Below are 20002 nucleotides of genomic sequence, written 5' to 3' on the forward strand. Positions count from 1 at the left end.
TTCATTTTCAAATCATGGAAACAGCTCACCAAAACCTCAACCTATGCTTTAAATTTGACCAAATTTAATTAACTTTACAGGTCCTTATCTTAAATTTATTTAACTGAACTGAGTTTGATATTATTAGTAGCGTCGCTCTGAATTCAGCTCCGCTTTCTTGGTTAAATAACAGCAAATATGGTGGTTATAGTGTATTTTATACCATGGCTTTGCTGTTTAAACTACATTTGATCCAATGTTATTTATTAAAACATTATGTTTTTTTTTTTTAAGAAAACAGACAACGCCATGCAGAATGCCGCCAGCTGCACCAACCTCCGCTATGTGGCCTGCACATTTTAGAGCGCTGGAATTAATTATATTAATTAATGAATTAATATATTTAATATTTTAATAAATTTGCCCTGGTGATAAGAAACGAATGCTAACATACAGCTTTATATTTCTGTGTATTTCAAATGTTTTCAGTTTTATATAATTGAGCACCAGACGCCAGGGTGACAATGCTTTATTTTTCAGATATAAATAAAAATAAATAATAGTGAATTTCAGTTAAATAATAGCAAAGCGAAATAAAAAAAAAATTATGTTCAGTCTAAGTGCTTTTTAATTTTTTTTTATCTTTTAATTTTTGTTTTAAGAACTCCAGCATTTGAGTGAGAATGAGCATCTGTTAAAATTCTCAAACAGCAGCTGGTTTTAAAGGACTGTAGACACTATCTTTTTCTCTTCTTGTTCATAGGACAGTGGACTCTCTCCGTTCTTCTTCGTTTGTAATGACTGTGGACTGTGTTTGTTTCTCTTCTGATATATAGGACAGTGATAGTATGTATTGTTACTGTTTTTTGTGGAGAAAAATGTTACATAACTATTATTTACTGCTCATAATTTCTCAAACCGTTAGTATGTGTGAAATAAAATCTCAAACAAACACCAAAGTCTGCTGTGTGGGAATATTTGTATATCATACCAATTAGTTTTTAGTCTGATGATGAATTATGTATGATTTATCATATGTTTATCTTATATTTATCATATGCAGTAAAAGTCTAAACCAAAAATGTTTCACCGTAAACCGAACAACTTCTCTCCTGTATGATCTCACACAAGTCTCTTCAGACCTTAGTTCTTTTGTCACAAGCCCCCAGTAAGAGATCGGTAGTCAACTAGCAATCCCCCTTGAGGATTATATACAGGCTTGGCAACATGTGAACAAATTTCCATGCATGCGTGTGTCTGTGTTTCTGAATGTTGTTTTTTGAATGGTTCATGGTAACCTTTTGCTTTTCTAAAATGATCTTATTTTAAACTTTAGGTTTTACCATGATAGAGTGGAAAGTTAAATCTTTGGTGACATTGGAGACAATATGAGAATTATTAAATAAAATTAATAATAATAATTGCTGATTTGCAGCAAGTGTCCTCAGACCCTTAAAAATAAAAGAGTGCGAAGGCTTTGATGTCACTAATATCAAAAGCTACTGGTAAACAGGAAATTCTTGGAAATATTTAAATTGCTTGATGTTTATAAAATCAGCTAAAAGTTTAATTGAAATACCTAAATTATAAACAAAAAATACCGGTACTCAAAATGTATTATTTAAAAAAGCAAGAATCATTCAATATAACCAGGTTGCACCAGAAGTAAAAAGAATCCCAACAACTTCAGATAAAACGGTATAAAATGTACATTTTAAAGTGAAGGTTAACATTTCTCTATTTTTTTTTTAAGAATTTGTTAATTTAGAGTAAATCTTGAAAAATATGTTGTTATGCAGTGGTTACATGAAATTTAAACAACTTTGTTGCTGTTACAAAAGGTGTGTTGGATATGGAGTTTGCCTCATTTGGGACATTTAGGTGTTTTTGGTGTTCCTAATGGTTGCAAAAGTTAGTTGCAATCATGTTGTGGAGAAGGTTGCAGAAGATGTTTGCAGGAGATGGTTACTGTGGTGTTCTTTTTTGTTGCTAGGGTGTTGCTTGGTTGTGCTATGTGGGCTCTGTGGTGTTCTTGATAGTTGCTAGGGTGTTGCTATGGTGTGCCATGTGGGCACTGTGCTGTTTTTTTTTTCAGAGTGCTAGAAAAGATGAGTCATTTACTGTTTTGTAATTATTGAGTTTTATTGGAATTGTAATATAAAGTATATGATTACATAAGCCACAGCAGTGGAACACTGCATAACCCAATATATGATTATAAGCGTGTTCTCTGGCCAGTGTTGTCATTAAATTGGTAAATATATTTGATTTATTTAAATGACTGCTTCCAGCTGGGACATTAGTCAGAATTCATCTAGTTTAAATTGTTTAAATCATCAAGTTTAAACCGCTGGCTGAACAGAACACTGTACATCACAGATTACAGAATTGGAGAGTTTCTTTCTGCTGAGGCTGTGCTTCTTTACGTTTCTTAAAACAGAAGAACAAGACAAAGCAGATGACCAAAACCAGAATGACCACACATATGATCACTGCCACCCAGATGGTGCTGGAGGAGCTTTCATCTAAAAAACAAGAGAATACATGCATTACAGACCAGATTAACTAAACACGCACTTTAGAGTAATCCTGTATAAGTTAGTAGTCAGTGTGTAGTTGGTGTGTAATAGGATGTACACTTCAGTCTTACTCAGAGTTGCCTGTTTATCGGATGACGATGCTGATGATGATGTTCTCACAGCGGCAGAACCTAGAACAACATATAAACTCTGTCATTATACTGCTATACAGTGGTATGAAAAGGTTTGGGCACCCCTGATTTTTCTTTATAAATCACTGGTTGTTTGGATCAGTAATTTCAGTTAAATATATCATATAGTAGAGGAACACATTTGAGAGGTGAATTGAAGTTTATAGGATTTACAGAAACTGTGCAATAATTCTTTAAACTAAATTTGGCAGGTGCATAAATTTGGGCACCCTTTTGGTTTTACTGATTTAAAAAAAAATACCTTCAGCTCTAATAATTGGAACACAAAAATTTGTTTGGTAAGCTTATTGACCCTTGACAAAAATTTGTTTGGTAAGCTTATTGACCCTTGACCTACATACACAGGTAAATCTTATTATGAGATAGGGTTAAGGTGCCAACTGCAAGTTTTTCTTCTCTTTGCATCTTCTCTGAAAAGTGGCAACATGGGAGCCTCAAAACAGAACTCTCATGGAAGACCACAGGAACAGTTCTAGTTAAGGCCTGAAGTCGCAGGTCAAGTAAAATCTCAGATAAGCAGAGGAGAAGGATGATGAGAACAGTCATAGTGGGCTGTCCATGTTCAAAAACCATCAAACCTGACTGAACTGGAGATGTTTTGTAAAGAAGAATGATCCAAAATACCTTCAACCAGAAGCCAGACTCTCATTGGAAGCTATAGGAAGTGTTTGGAAGCTGTTATTTCTGCAAAAGGAGGATCTACTAAATACTGATGTCATTTTTCTGTTGTTGGGGTGTCCAAATTTATGCACATGCCTAATTTGATTTAAATAATTTTTGCTATCCTATAATCCTATAAACATAATTTCACCTCTCAAATATCATTGTTTGTTTGGTTTAGCAATTTCAGCTAAATATATCATATAGCAGACGAACACAGTGATTTATAAAGAAAATCATGAACATTATCAGGGGTCCCCAAACTTTTTCATACGACTGTATGTTATACTGACTGTACTTTTGACAGTATACAAGTTATTTTATAATGAGACCTAGATTTCTGCAAAAATGCCTCCTGTGGCATAATAACAGTGATTAGGTCAATAAAAATATAATATGCATTTTTTGTCTAAAACATAGTTGTTTAAATTTCATAACTCTGAATGATTATATATATATATATATATAATTTACAGTGATGTGAAAAAATGTCTGGCCTCTATATTTGTCACTCTTAAATGTTTTAGATCATTAAACAAATGAATCAAAGACAACACAAGTAAACGAAAAAAGCAGTTTTTAAATAAAGTTTTTTTATTACTACTACGCCTGTTCTCAATCAAGAAATCACTGAAATAGAACCTGCCTTACAATGCAAAGGTGACCAAAAGATACTCAAAAGCTAGACATCATGACAATATCCAAGAAAATTATGCACAAATGAAAAAAGTTATTGATATATATTAGTCTGGAAAAGTTTTTGACTCACACACCTTGCCAGGAGTGGCCAGCCAACCAAAATTACCCCAAGACTGCAGTGACTCATTCAAGAGGTCACAAAAGACCACACAACATCAAAAGAATAGCCTCAACTGCCTCAGTTCAAGTCAGCGTCTATGACTCCACCATAAGAAAGAGACTGGGCAAAAAGAGACATGCATCAACAAAACCACTGCTAAGCAAAATTGAATAAGGCTCGTCTCAGTTTTGCCAGAAAACATATTGATGATCCCCAAGACTTTTGGGAAAACATTCTGTGGACCGATGAAACAAAAGTAACTTTTTTGAAGGTGTGTGTCCCAGTACATCTGGCGTAAAAGAAACAATGCATTCCAGAAAAAGAACAAGAGCGGGGTAATGTGAGACATCGGGTAATGTGAGACACTCCTTGTATCTTGACAACTGAACACAATTGTGGTCATGTGACCATTATGTTGTCAAGTCCCTCCCATGTCCCACTACTAGGAAGAGGAAGTTGTTGCTGGTGCTGGTAAGTTTTGTTTTTTCCACAAAAAAAGTTTTTTGCATGTAAAAGTAGATTGTCTTGCTTTTAACTAAATCAACTATTTCATCAAAGTAAATGGATTCACATAGAAAAATGTATATCATACATGTTGATGAACTTTCAACATATCAAACCATGTGATTGATGCTAGTTGAAGATTAGCCTGAATTGCTAGAGATGTTTTTTTTTTAAATGGTGGCTGTGGGGTTAAGTGAGACACTGTCACACTTTAACATTTACATTTACATTTACCGTATTTTTCGGACTATAAGGCGCACCGTATTATAAGACGCACTATCAAAGAACGCCTATTTTCTGCTATTTTTCCATACATAGGGCGCATCGCATTATAAGGCGCGTTAAGTGACACTAGAAAGGGTGCCTATATCAAAGTGAACAGGGGTGGCGCCATGTTTCCCTTCCCCCACCGGGGGTGGTCGCTTGCCGGTGGAGCGTCTCAGTATACAAATCTAGCTATTTCAAAGTCAAACGAGTGCTGGATATTAATCTACACAGATTCCTCTCCTGAAAACTGTTTATTTGGGTGAGTAACGTGCTTCAGTTTATTTACAGTAAGCTTAGATTTCCAGATGTCCACTAAGGCTTGCTGCACCAGCGTTAGCATAGCTATCCGCTAGCACGCTAGCTAGTCACCTAAACTAGTAAAGTTAACCCAAACTTAAACGACAGCGTTACACTGAGTAATCCTGCGTGTTCTGGTAAGACAGTGAGATATTAGCTAGCGATTCGTCCCCCGTAGCTTGTTTTAACACGGTAAACAAGCAGATTACAGGCTGATAAAACTCACCTCTGAGAGAGTTAGCGCTTAGCATCTAGCTAATGCTAGCCAGGCAAAGCAGCACAGACTTACAGGCCGATAACTCACCTCTGAACGGTGAACGCTTAGCGATTAGCATCTAACTCTAATAATACTGCTCCAGCAGTATTAAAAGTGCTAAATTTAGAAAATACTGATCTCTGAACAGTGAAAAAGCTAGCTAGCTAAGCGGTTAGCATCTAGCTAATGCTATTTATTGCTGCTCCAGCCTCGGAGCGGCACGGCTCTGCACCGGAGTGTGTGTTTACTGCTCCTTACACCTGACGGGTAAAATTTAGATAATACTGATCTCTGAACAGTGAATAAGCTAGCTAATGCTATTTGCTGCTCCAGCCTCGGAGCTGCACGGCTCTGGACTCTGTATAGCACTGAAACTCTGTATAACGCTGCACGGAGTGTGTGTTTACTGCTCCTTACAACCTGACGAGTAAAATCCATACAAAAGGCGCACCGTATTATAAGACGCACTGTCAATTTTTGTGAAAATTAAAAGTTTTTAAGTGCGCCTTATAGTCCGAAAAATACGGTACATTTATGGTATTTAGCAGACGCCCTTATCCAGAGCGACTTACAACAGTGCTTCAAAGTTACTTAAGATATCCAAAGCTAGTTTGTAGACTAGGATCAAGAGATACATAGAGCTTAATCATGTTAAGAACCCTAGGAACCTTTTTTTTTATTTTTTTTTATTATTAGTTTAGGAACTCTTTGAAAAGATGTGTCTTCAGTCGACGTTTGAAGACCGTGAGTGACTCTGCTGTTCTGACATCCAGTGGAAGTTCATTCCACCACCTTGGTGCCAGCGCAGAGAAGAGTCTGGATGTCTGTTTTCTGTGTGTTTTGAGTGATGGAGGTTCGAGCCGAGCCGTACTGGAAGCTCTAAGAGCTCTTGGTGCAGATCTGGCTTTGACCATCGCCATCAGGTATGAAGGTGCTGGTCCGTTTTTTGCCTTGTAGGCCAGCGTCAGGGTTTTGAATCGGATGCGGGCGCCAACAGGAAGCCAGTGGAGGGAACGCAGCAAAGGAGTCACATGACTGAACTTCGGAAGATTGAAGACGAGTCGTGCTGCCGCGTTCTGAATTAACTGTAGTGGTTTGGTGGCTCGCAGTGGAAGACCAGCCAGTAGAGAGTTGCAGTAGTCAAGTCTTGAGATGACAAGAGACTGCACAAGCACCTGAGTGGCATCCTGAGACAGAAACGGTCGAATTCTTCGAATGTTGTACAGGAGAAATCTGCATGACCGAGTCAGATTTGCAATATGGCTCGAGAACGATAACTGGTCATCCATTACTACACCGAGGCTTCTTGCTTCTGCCGATGGAGTGACCAGTGAGTTCTCGAAAGAGATGGAGAGATTGTTGTGAGGGCTTGTAGTTCCTGGGATGAACAGAAGGTCAGTCTTGCTGGGGTTGAGTTTTAGGTGATGAGAACTCATCCACATCATTGAGACATGCTGAGATGCGGGATGAAACCTGAGTGTCGGAAGGAGGAAATGAAAGGATTAGTTGAGTGTCATCAGCATAGCAGTGGTATGAGAATCCATGAGAAGATATTATTTCACCCAGAGAGCGAGTATAGAGTGAGAAAAGAAGAGGACCAAGCACCGAGCCTTGTGGAACCCCAGTGGAGAGTCTGCATGGAGCAGATGTTGCCCCTTGCCAAGTTACCTGGTAGGAACGGTCCTCCAGGTACGATGCAAACCACTGCCATGCAGAGCCAGTGATTCCAAGGCTGGTGAGGATGGAAAGGAGAATGCTGTGGTTGACCGTGTCGAAAGCAGCAGAGAGATCAAGCAGAATCAGAACAGATGACAGGTTAGTAGCTTTTGCTGCATGAAGCTTCTCTGTAACTGCAATGAGGGCAGTTTCAGTAGAATGTGCAGGTTTGAAGCCAGACTGGTTTGGATCCTGAAGATTGTTCTGAGTGAGAAAGAGAGAAAGTTGGTTGTAGACAGCACGCTCAAGGACTTTGGAAAGGAAAGAGAGGAGAGAAACTGGCCTGTAGTTGCCAACGTCCAAGCTGTCTAGAGTTGGTTTCTTCAAGATAGGAACCACTCTGGCAGTCTTAAAAGTTGATGGAACATGACCAGATGATAGAGAGATGTTAATGATGTGAGTGATGAACGGAAGGAGGTCAGGAGCAATTGTCTGAACGAGGGAAGATGGTAAAGGGTCAAGTGGGCAAGTGGTTGGATTGTTAGAATGTAGAAGATGAAGGATTTCATCTGTGGAAAGCAGAGAGAATTGAGACAGAGAGGTAGAATGTGGAAGATAGAGCTTGGTGGGAAGGGTAGAGGCAGGGGGAAAGGATTGGCGGATATTTGCTACTTTCTCCTCAAAGGAGTTGACAAAATCATCCGGGGAGAGGGTTGTGGGAGGTTGAGGAGTGGGAGGGTTTAGAAGAGATGAGAAGATGGTGAAGAGTTTGCGAGGGTCAGATGCTGATTCTTCCAGTTTCCTTTTGTAGAAAGAGGATTTTGCAGCAGTTACCTCTGTTGAAAATCGGGATAGGAGAGATTGGTAAGAGCAGAGGTCTGAGTATTGTTGAGATTTTTTCCACTTCCTCTCGGCTAGCCTTAGCTCTCTACGGTTGTTGCGTAGAACATCCGACAGCCATGGGGTGGCTGGAGAGGATTTTGCTGGCCTTGAAGTAAGAGGAGAGAGAGTGTTGATGGAAGAGGTGATAGATGAGAGGAAGGTGTTGGTAGCTGTTTCCAGAGGGAGGGAAGAGAAGGAGTCAGGATTCGGAAGAGTGGTCAAGATAGTTGAGGCAAGAGAGGAGGGAGATATAGCACGAAGATTGCGATGAGTAGTGGAAGTTGAAGAGGTTGTGTTTGTAGGAAGAGCAGGAAGAGAGAGAGTGAAGGATAGGAAGTGATGGTCAGAGAAATCTAGAGGAGTCACAGTTAGATCCAGAGCTGGAGCAGGTCTGCTAAAGACAAGGTCTAGAGTGTTTCCTGCTCTGTGAGTTGGAGCAGACAGATTGAGGGAGAGAGAAAAAGAAGACAGAAGTGGAAGAAGACAGGATGACTGTAGTTTCTCTGAGGGGAGGTTGAAGTCACCAAGGAGGATAAGTGAGGATTCAACCGGTAACCCACTCAGGAGAGTGTCCAGTTCATCAATGAAGTTGCCCAGTGGGCCAGGAGGACGATAGAGAACAATGATATGGAGTTTAACAGGAAAAGAGATAGTGACAGCATGAAATTCAAAAGAAGAGATGTCAAGATGCAGAAAAGAGAGTACAGTGAAGGACCACTTACGAGACAGAAGCAGGCCAGTTCCACCACCCCTGCCGGTTGGCCGTGGAGAGTGGGAGAAGGCAAAAGCAGATGACAGGGCAGCTGGAGTTGCAGAGTTTTCTGGAGTGATCCAAGTCTCAGTCAGAGCCAGGAAGTCCAGAGATTGAGCAGAGGCAAAAGCTGTGATGAAGTCGGCCTTCAGAACTGCAGAATGGCAATTCCAGAGTCCCCCATGCACCAACACCTGAGAACTTAATGAACTAGGTGGGTACAACAGGTTGCTAGGATTGCGGTTTCTGCCCTGATGCCGGTGTCTACGGGTGTTGCAGGAGATGAGAGTAGGAATTTGGAAGCACATTGTCAAATCTTAAGTTTTACTGTTTGATTTGAAATTGAAAGACTAAAATTTGCTGATCAAAGAGTCAAAGAGTCCTTGCACAAACCGCTACAGACGTGCACGGATAACACACTTAATTTATCAACAACTGCAGGCTGTTAGCCACACCTCTCTAATTCACACCTTAACTAGCCAGAAACCACACCTGAATCAGCTACCCAAATCAACAAGTCCCAACAAGCCCAAGATTACAAAAACAGTTCTAACAGAATTAAGCTAAAAGTATCTTAAAGCCAGCCTACCTTACAAGCAGAGGATAATCAAGTAAACTCAAAGCACACTAAGTGAATACTTTAACCCACCATGAGGCACAAAATGAGTTTAGTCTATATTACATTATATATAAATATTATATATAAATTTTGTAATATTACATTACATATTTCTAATGTCATAAACATTGCAGAAAAGCCGTCATGCCAAGAAAGTACACCAGGAAGACAATCTGGGTCCAGACAACCCTTGCAGATTTGGAGAGTGCAGCTGCTGAGGTTATGCAAGGAAAGAAGTCCTTAAGAAAAGCTGGAAGGGATAGAAATATTGACAAATCAACCCTACAAGGATTCATAAAGAAAAAAAAATAAAAGTGGCAGTAAAATCAGTAGCCTGGGGTGCAGTAGCTGAGGCACAGAGAATTTTCAAAGATGAGATGGAGGAGGAGCTTGCCAAACACCAGTTCCATGGCCTCTCTCCAGTTAAGTGTCATGAATTGGCATTTGAATACGCAGAGAGAAACAATATCCCTGTTCCAGCCAATTGGACTGAGAAACAATGTGCAGGTAGGCTAGAGAGTGATTATATAGATAAGAGATTAAATGAATATATGATTCTGTAGGTTAACTTTCCAAAAGCAAAATCTATAATAATGAATACTGTACTTTTTAGGAATAGAGTGGTTTGGCAGATTCCTAGCACGTCAACATCTCACTCCTGAGGCAACATCCCTGTGAAGGGCTATAGCTTTGAATAAAACAACAGTGAGGGAGTTCTTCGAAAATCTAGCTGTAGTAATGGACAGGTGACAGAATCAATTCTTTAGTTGCATAAGTTATTGGAGGCTTTACCTGTAATTTTTGGCTTTGATTACAATAAGGTTCTTCCCTTGTCTCTCATCTTTAACAGACACGCATTCCCTCCACACATGATTTACAATGTGGACGAAACATGTCTTTACAGTTCAAAAACCACGGCAGGTACGCTATACATGATACCTTAGAGCACCAGACTAATAGTGAGTGGATTGTGATAATGACTAGTGAACCTTTGAACGGCAAAATATTAATGGACTGAAACAAAATACCATGTACCTGTAGACCAATAGTAGCTTACTTATTGCGCACAACATTAATTCTAAGTTTTCTATTTGATTCAGGTTGCGACAGAAAAAGGTAAAAAGCAAGTTGGTTCTATCACATCATCTGAGAGAGGAGAACTGGTGAATGTGGTGTGTGCTGTGAATGCTGCTGGGAATGCCATACCTCCCATGCTTGTCTTCCCCAGAGTTAGGTTTAAGGACAACTTCATGACAGGAGCACCTGCAGGAGCCATAGGTGCCTCCACCAAAACAGGATGGATGAATGAAGACACCTGGCCTGAGTTCCTTGATCACCTTATACAGCACACTTAGTGCACTCCTGACCGTCCCATGCTGCTAATTCTTGATAATCTTAAAGCTCACATCTCACTCAAGGCAGTCGAAAAAGCAAAGAGCAATGGTATTGTATTGCTCACCCTTCCACCCCACACCCCATCGCCTGCAGCCTCTTGACATGGCCGTGTAGGGCCCGTTTAAGACCCTATACAACTGAGCTCTTGATGGGTGGATCAGATCTAACCCTGGCAAAACAGTCTCCATATACCAGATTGCAGGACTTGTGAATAAGGCCTTCTTTTCAGCAATGACACCATGTAATATCACTTCTGGATTCAAGTTCACTGGGATTTTCCCATATAATAGAGATATTTTCCCTGAGAAAGCGTTTGAACCATTCATGATATCAGACCGGCCAAACCCTGAGCTGCAGCCTGCATCCACTGGTCTATCCACTTCGGATGATCCAGATGGTCCACACCCTGCAGACGATCCACTCGCTGATCCTTTCACTCTGTGTGGTCCACATAGATCTGCACTGCCAGCTAACTCAGATGTTCCCAGTCGTCCTGGATATGTATCTTCTCCAGAAATCCTACCGCTTCCCAAATGTCCCCCAAAAGCACAAACCAAAAGAAAGCGTGTGAAGACAGCCATCCTAACCGATACTCCTGAGAAGCAGACAATAGAAAAGGCGTATGAAGGGAGACAAAAGAAACTGGCAAAGAAAAAGCAAAATAGAAAGAAAAAATTGAAAAAGAAAGCACCCAAAAGGAAAATCATAGATAGCAGCTCTGAAGAGAGTGATGTCCCTGTCCCACTCGATGATGATGAGAGCTCTGAGGATGAGAGAAGTGATCATGAAGACACAGATCTGAACATAGGTGACTTTGTCCTAGTTAATTTTGCAACCAAAAACAGGAATCTTCTTTATGTTGGCATGGTTGAGAAGGTGGAGGACGATGAAATACTTACACAATTCCTCAGAAGAATCCAGGGAAATAAGAACCAGTGGGAGAGACCCACATTTGCCATAAAATAAATTGATGTGGCATATGTTCCTAAAGGTGATGTGGTGGAGAAGCTGCCTCAACCTAATAGGCCTGGAGGAACCACACGGAGAGAGCAACTCTTCACCTTTCCCTGTAACCTTCAGGGCTGGAATGTAGCATAGGTTTGTTATAGAGTATGAGGCTGATGTTCTAATCTTGTGTCCTGAGTCCCAGGCTGTTCTAACAGGTTCTGATGGTTTTATGTTCTGACCCTCAGACTGTGTACTAGCTGGTTCTGATTGTCTTATGTTCTGAACCCCAGACTGTACCCTACAGGTCTTGGATGAAGTGTAGGCCTTGTTATAGAGTATAGTATGAGGCTGATGTTCTAATCCTCTTTCCTGAGTACCAGGCTGTTCTAACAGGTTCTGATGGTTTTATGTTCTGACCCCCAGACTAAGTACTAGCTGGTTCTGACTGTGAATGTGAATTAAAACATTTTGAATTATATTATCTTGTGTTTGCTTTTTGGAAACTTTTAGGTTACTTTAAAGTGTTTAAATGTGCTTAACTGACCAAACTCCATGATTCTAACACTACTCTGATATTAGTTTTGGAATGGGTGGTTGTCAATCTAGCTGTAAGGTGTCACGCCTGCCACAGACTCTGTAGTTCCTTTCTCTGACTCTGCCGTTCCCGTCTATGGACAATCCCCGGTCCGGAACTACACCTCCCAGCATGCCCCTGTCAACACCACGCGCTCGGACTCAGCCAACCGCGGCTCACTCCGGCGTTCTACGTCACCGGAATTTTAGACTGTGTTCAGGTGTTTGTAATTTAGTTTTAATATAAATATCAGTCTGTTTGTCTCGCGTGTTGTGAGGTAGTTTCTCTGTATTTCCAGCGATATACTGAGCGTTCTTCTTCCGTCTATATTACCCGTGTATGACCTTTGTTTTGTTCTTTTTCGACTACGTTTCTGCCTTACCCTTTTGTTCTGTTTGTTTTGTGATTTTCTGGTTTATTGAACTCTGCTTCTGTTTTATGGTTTCGTTTTCGGTTTGTGATTCGACTCTGATGTTTTGGTTGGTTGTTTTTCTGGCTTTGACCCACGCCTGTTATCGGACTACCCTATCAGCTTACGTGCTTTATAATAAAGCCTTGTTTTGTTTTTACCGCGAGCGTCTGACTCCCGTCTGTGGCGTTACAGAAGGATTGTAATTGTTACAACTTGTAATGTTAATGGTAGTTTAAAAGTGGAAAACATAAGTGGAACAGCACACCCCCAACTGGTTCACTTTACCCCCTTGATTTCTCTGGTCTGTCTTAGTTTACCCCTTAGTTGGGGTAAAGTGAGACACAAGACCACTTTTTTTTAAAAACAAACATATTTTCATTGCCCTTTGTCTTGAAGACATTTTGATAACTTTAATAGGTAGGAAACATCCTGAATTAATAGGAATATTTAACATTTTACTGATATATCATTGTAGCTCAGCTAGCAAGGAGCAAATGTAAAAAATGGCTCATATTACCCCGCTCTCCCCTAAAACATGGTGGTGGTAGTGTGATGGTCTGGGGCGGTTTTGCTGCATCAGGGCCTGGAAGACTTGCTGTGATAAATGGAACTGTGAATTCTGCTGTCTACCAAAAGATCCTGAAGGAGAATGTCAGACCATCTGTTCGTGACCTCAAGCTTAAACGAACTTGGGTTCTGCAGCAGGACAATGATCCAAAACACACCAGCAAGTCCACTTCTGAAAAACCAAATGAAAACTTTGGAGTGGCCTAGTCACAGTCCTGACCCGAATCCGATTGAGATGCATGACCTTAAAAAGGCCGTTCATGCTTGAAAACCCTTAAATGTGTCAGAATTACAACAACTTTACAAAGAAGTGTCAAAATTCCCCCACAACGCTGCGAAACACTCCTTGCAAATGACCGCAAATGCTTGACTGCATTTATTGCTGCTAAGTGTGGCCCAACCAGTTAATGAGTTTTGGGGGTAAACACTTTTTCACACAGGGACAGGTAGGTTTGGATTTTTTTATCCCTTAATAATAAAAACCTTCAACTTGCATTTTCAACTGCATTTTGTGTTTACTCGTGTTGTCTTTGACTAATATTTGAATTTATTTGATGATCTTAAACAGTTAAGAGTAAAACACATGCAAAAAAATAAGAAATCACCACACCACTGTTTATGTTAACCTTGCCAATTTTTGCAAATGTTATTTCTGTCTAGTTTAAATATGAAAAATAAATATCCTATGTTATGTTTAAGTTATGAGATGATTTTTTTAAGTTATAAGGAATGCCTTATCCCTGCAAAAACAAATAGTACATGCCTTCATTTCCTCAAGGCTAGATTATTCTAATGCGTTACTGTCTGGATGTTCCTGCAGTAACTTAAATAAACTTCAGCTAGTTCAAAATGCTGCAGCCAGGGTCCTTACTAAAACTAGAAAATTTGAGCATATTAGTCCAGTACTATCAGCACTGCACTGGCTTCCAGTCAAATTCCGCATAGACTATAAAATTCTCCTGTTAACGTATAAAGCCCTACACGGGCTCGCTCCTGAGTATTTACGAGACCTCATCTCCTATTATGAGCCACCGTGATTACTTAGATCTCAGGGTGCTGGTTTCTTAGTAGTTTCTAAAATTCAGAGGAGCTCTGCAGGAGGAAGAGCTTTCTCTTATAAAGCGCCTCAACTCTGGAATAATCTCCCCGAATATGTTTGGGACTCAGACACTAGGTGTGTCCCAATTCAGGGGCTGCATCATTGTAAGGATGTGGTCTATGAAGGTGTGTTCTTCGAAGGATGGGTAGGCTGCGATGGCAGTACTGAAATGGGACAGTCTACCCTACGGAGTATTTCCTGTTTCCTGTTTGAGATTCTACCCACCACAACCGAAGTCAGAGCTGAGAAATGAGACAGAGATTTTGATTCAAGTTTTGCTTCAGACCTCAAAATACCAAATTAATTAAGTCCAGGTTAATTAACTGTGCAGTTACTTAAATATTTTAAATGTGAACAGGTGGAACTGAACATAAACAAATAAAAGGGAGTTTGAAATGTTGAAAAAAGAGAATAAATTAGAATAAAGTATTATTTAGTTTATATATATATATGCAATAAATCTTGGGATACTGTAGGCTGTGAAGGATGAGCCAGATGGATCCTTAGTTACTGAGGAAAAGTAGGCTGCATTCGCCGGCTGCATTTGAAGGAGTCTTTGAAATGGGACAGTCTAGTCGCACCGTGGTGACATAATGGCCTTCAAATGAGTCCTTCCAACGATGCAGCCCCTTAATTGGGACACACCTACTGTCTCAATCTTTAAGTCTAGACTGAAAACTTACTTGTTTAGTTTAGCTTTTGGTAATTAATGTTTTTCCCTTTAGATAAGGCTGCAGATCCAGGGCTTCATGGACAGAGGAAACTGTAAATTAACTGCTGGTGCTGTTTTTCTCTGTAAACCTGCTTTGTGACAACTTCTGTTGTAAAAAGCGCTTCATAATCAAAACTGAATTGAATTGAATTGAGATGCCTGAAGGCATTGGGCTTGTATTCTGATAATAACACGTTTAACTCTCTTAAAGTTCTACCTTCAGTTCAGGCCACTAAAATCAAACTGGGGTCAAATACACATTTTATTTGGGGACCTCTGTTTGTTGCACCCTTCATGTATCCTCCATATGTAGGTGTGTACAGAGGAGAAAAAATAAAACCTTACTTTTCAAAGCAGTGTTAGATTGAGTGTTCAGCAGGTCTGTTTGAATGGTTACTCTCTTGGTGACCACTGATGCTGTGGACTTTGTTGTGGATGCTGTAGGAGGGGGTGTGGTCTCTTTAGGAAAGGCTACAGTCACTTTAGCAAGGGGTGTGGTCTCTTTAGGAAAGGCTACAGTCTCTTTAGCAAGGGGTGTGGTCTCTTTAGGAAAGGCTACGGTCTCTTTAGCAAGGGGTGTGGTCTCTTTAGGAAAGGCTACGGTCTTTTTAGCAAGGGGTGTGGTCTCTTTAGGAAAGGCTACGGTCTTTTTAGCAAGTGGTGTGGTCTCTTTAGGAAGGGGTGTGGTCTCTGTAGGAAGGGGTGTGGTCTCTTTAGGAAGGGGTGTGGTCTCTTTAGGAACGGCTTCGGTCTTTTTAGCAAGGGGTGTGGTATCTGTAGGAAGGTGTGTGGTCGAAGCAGCTTCTGGAACACATTCAAATATCCCATCAGAAAGCCAATAGATACATCAAGCATGTGGATCATATATCTGCTAATTCAGCTCAAAACAGTTTACACTCTGACACTCTCACATTTTTAAGTTATAAGAAATGCCTTATTCCTGCAATAAAATGAGTACATGCCTTCATTACCTCAAGGCTAGATTATTGTAATGCGTTACTGTCAGGTTGTTCCTGCAGTAACTTAAATAAACTTCAGCTAGTTTAAAATGCTCACTAAAACTAGAACATTTGACCATATTAGTCCAGTCCTGTCAGCACTGCACTGGCTTCCAGTCAAATTCCGCATAGACTATAAAATTCTCCTGTTAACGTATAAAGCCCTATTATGAACCATGGCGATAACTTAGATCTCAGGGTTTATAATCAAAATTGAATTGAATTGAATTGAGATGCCTGAAGGCACAGTATTCTGATAATAACAAGTTCTACCTTCGGTTCAGGCCACTAAAATCAAACTGGGGTCAAATACACATTTTATTTGGGGACCTCTGTTTGTTGCACCCTTCATGTATCCTCCATATGTAGGTGTGTACAGAGGAGAAAAAATAAAACCTTACTTTTCAAAGCAGTGTTAGATTGAGTGTTCAGCAGGTCTGTTTGGATGGTTACTTCCTTGGTGACCACTGATGCTGTGGACTTAGGGGTGGATGCTGTAGGAAGGGGTGTGGTCTCTTTAGGAAAGGCTACGGTCTCTTTAGCAAGGGGTGTGGTCTCTGTAGGAAGGTGTGTGGTCAAAGCAGCTTCTGGAACACATGAAAATATCCCATCAGGAAGCCAATCGATACATCTAGCATGTGGTTGTATCTCTATCATATATCTGCTAATTCAGCTCAAAACAGTGTACCCACACCTATTCAGCCAACTGCAGTCTAGTCCCAACCAATGGTGTTAAAATGTTTGCAAGAAAAAAAGCTTAGACATTGTGTAAAATTTCGATAAAAGAGAAAAAAGGCAGCGTTTTTGGGTCATGTTATCACATGAATTCTTCTTTGCGTGATGCAGCTTTTGCCTGCATTTAAGGATTGCAATGAGTGACTGTGTTTACAGGCAGAAGTGTTCCTGAGCCTATGTAGTGATTTACAGTACAGAATCAGTACAGTCTGTACAGAAGAACACCAGCACCCAATACTGACTGTCAGACATGTTTCTGTAGGTTCTCTGAAGCTTCTAACGATGTCATATACTGTAGATGGATATACAAAGTCCTCACAATTTTACACTGAGGAACATTTTCCTTTTTTTTCTGTGATGTTTGCTTCTGAGAAACTCTGACACTCTCAAATGAACTTTTTATACCCAGTCCTGTGAGTTAGATACACATTGATCCTCCTCCTTTCTCCAGCTTTCTGTTGCCCTGTCCCAATTTGTTGAGATGTGTTGCTGCCATCAAGTTTTATTGTGAGTAAAATATGGGTGTGATGTTTACAAATCATTATACTCTATTTTTATTTACATTTATTTTACCCATCATCTCAACTCATTTGAAATTGAGTTTGTATTTTTAGTAAACAAAAAATGGAAGGATTTATTCACATTTTACTCAAAGTGGAAATGGGCCTAGCCCTAGTAATTTGATCAGAAATATGATAGAAACAGTGCTGCCCTCAGTGTAAATTGACATTGTGTGACATACCTCTGAGTTTCAATGATAAATTCGCTGATTCAATGCGTTGTGAGGAATCTTTTCGCAGAGTAGCCTCACACTTGTACTGGGCTTCAGACACCAAAATGTTCTCTTTAGAAGAAACCTCACAGGTTTGGAGAATGCTGGAGAAATTTTCTGGACACTTTGTCTGGTTGGACAGGACCCTCTCTCCATGTGTTAACTCCAGCTCTGCTGAAAGGCCTGGATGAATTTTCACCTCACACTTCACCTGGAATGGTTGACCTGTCTCTGGATCCTTTGGGTCAGTGGTGATGGTTGGGCCTAAAAAATCTTTTTGGAGAACAAAATAATAAAACTGGCATTATTGGGATTAATTAAACCAATTAAACATGCAAAGGGGGAGTCTGGGGACCCCCAGTGATTAATGTTGTATAATTTCAGGCTTTGGTTTTGCTAAGCAGTTACTTTAATCAATACAGTTGCATGACAACGTATGTGAACCCTTTGGGATTACTTGGATTTCTGCATAAATTGATCATTAAATGTGTTCTGATCTTCATTTAGGTCACAACAATAGACAAACCGAGTCTGCTTAAACTAAAACCACACATAAAATGATTTGTTTGCATGGTTTTATTAAACACAATATGTTAAAATTCTATAGCTATTTGTTTGCCACACTGAAGAATGTAGCACTCCACAGTTTTAAGGATGTGCAGTTTTAAAAACATGTTTTTCAAGTTCAAAGATGCATTTGGTGTAATAACTTTATGTGGGAGCTTTTAAAGGTTCATTCACCACCATGTTGAACAGTTCTGTTCTACATAACACTGTAGTGAGTATATCATGTCAGAAACCACATATGTAAGTCTATTAGCTATTTTCTGAAATCTGGTACTTACGATAAAGCTTGACCGTTCTTGAACGTTTTTTGTCACACCTTTCTTCACAGGTAAAAGATGTGTGTTCCATTGTAATGCTTTGGACCTCCATGGTGCTGTAGTGCCCATGAGGATTTACACTTGCAAAGAGAGAATCCTGCATAACTTTCCATGTAGCCTTGCCATGGGGACAGGATGATGAACAGTTGAGGGTCAGTGGGCTGCTGAGCCTGGTTATCGTATTTTCTGGAGCGATTTGAGGTACACAGAAGACGGAATCTACAGAAAGAAAAGATCCAGTCACAATCGTTCATCACTTTCAGGGTTACTAAAACTTCTGTTACAGTTACAGAGTGAGCAGAAAAACATTGATCAAAATATGTCACTGTAAATAGTTTAGCAAGTAGACTTCCAAAATTCCTAAGTTTATATATTAAATATATTTATTTAATATTTTAAACAAAAATACTTTTTATTTCTATATTTCACAGTTTTAAAATAAAAGGAAATACATAGTTTTTACACCTCTGTTGGTGAGAATTACAGCTTTTAAAGACAGCATTTTGTAGCAGCCAATCAGTTCAGTCAAAAATATATAATTTATCTTTAACAGCACACAGGATTCTGAAACGTCCAATGTTTCTGCCAATTAATTTAGCGGTGAGCATGTAAGAAACGTTTTCATTTACTGGCTCAATTCAGTGAAGGTCTGTTAAATATTCCTTAAAGTATTTTGCAGACAAACATGGGTTTGATGTGCCTTTTATCAATTCGATGAGCAGTTCCCTTAGAAAGATATCCAAATTTAGCACAGTGTACTCTAAAATTGGTTAAATAAATAATAAACTAATCTAAAAAACTACTTGATAGAAACTATCTTGATAGAAAATAACATTTCATTTTTAACATTATGCCTATATAGATGAGTTCATCTTTTACTCACTTCATCTTTCACAGTGCACAAACCTTTTCATGACACTGTAGGTGCAACAAATGCAAAATACAAAAGATTTCTGTACAGTGGTGATTGTGGAAGCCAAATGTCACTAAATCTAATTAAGTACACTTCCACTATTCTAAAGATATGCAATTTTAAAACTACATATTAGATCCAAATCTTCTCAAAACACAGGTAAAACTGTGTCTTAGACACAAGGCAGTATACTCATTACCAACAACTGTGAGCAATTCTGACTGGGTAAGTTTACCGAAAATGAAGCGTTTTGCATTAAACCCAGTCTAAATGACACTAATTGTACAGTTTGTTTTGAAAAATGTGTAGTATAAGAGTATTTTACCTTGTGGAGATGTTAGAACAGCTATGAGTAGAACAAAGAGTCCTTGTAAAACCTCCATGACCTGTCCTGTCCTCTTTCACTCCTGGTCAGTCAGAAAAAAACACATAAAGAACAGAGACAAGACATTCTGACACTCTGACCACCTCCCATTTGTTCCCTTAAAGCTACAGATCCTCATACTTCAGAAAATATATATATATATATATATATATTAGTACAGGTTGTTTTTTTTCCTTGTTCAAATGCTACTCTAGGGAGGAAATATTT

General features: G+C 39.6%; 1 protein-coding gene across 3 annotated transcripts; it reads right to left on the bottom strand.

Annotated features, from left to right (window-relative positions):
* Positions 1-2102: 2102 nt before the first annotated feature.
* Positions 2103-19904, bottom strand: LOC103040697 (proteoglycan 4). 3 transcript variants are annotated; one of them, XM_022663595.2, is made up of 7 exons: positions 19736-19904; positions 18459-18716; positions 17584-17886; positions 16508-16690; positions 15454-15912; positions 2630-2689; positions 2103-2504 (listed from the first exon to the last, which is right to left on the bottom strand). In XM_022663595.2, the coding sequence occupies exons 1-7, from the start codon at positions 19791-19793 to the stop codon at positions 2353-2355; spliced, it is 1473 nt and encodes a 490-aa protein (XP_022519316.2). In that variant the 5' UTR covers positions 19794-19904; the 3' UTR covers positions 2103-2352. The 3 variants fall into 3 exon arrangements, with proteins under 3 accessions (XP_022519316.2, XP_022519314.2, XP_022519313.2); XM_022663593.2 differs by having other exon boundaries at positions 15454-15909; positions 16508-16693; positions 19736-19900; XM_022663592.2 differs by having other exon boundaries at positions 16508-16693; positions 19736-19898.
* Positions 19905-20002: the final 98 nt, after the last annotated feature.

The sequence above is a fragment of the Astyanax mexicanus genome, chromosome 8, assembly GCF_023375975.1.
Source record: "Astyanax mexicanus isolate ESR-SI-001 chromosome 8, AstMex3_surface, whole genome shotgun sequence".
Lineage (NCBI taxonomy): Eukaryota > Metazoa > Chordata > Actinopteri > Characiformes > Acestrorhamphidae > Astyanax > Astyanax mexicanus.

Bases quoted from the DNA above. Each gene is read 5' to 3' on its own strand.
- LOC103040697 (XM_022663592.2), bottom strand. From the start codon at position 19,793: ATGGAGGTTTTACAAGGACTCTTTGTTCTACTCATAGCTGTTCTAACA. The intron at 16,694-17,583 runs GTATGTCACACA...CATGTGTTCCAG, and splicing joins TTTATCATTGAAACTCAGAG to AAGCTGCTTTGACCACACAC. The intron at 2,690-15,453 runs GTAAGGTTTTAT...ATGTTGTTCTAG, and splicing joins ATCTAACACTGCTTTGAAAA to GTTCTGCCGCTGTGAGAACA.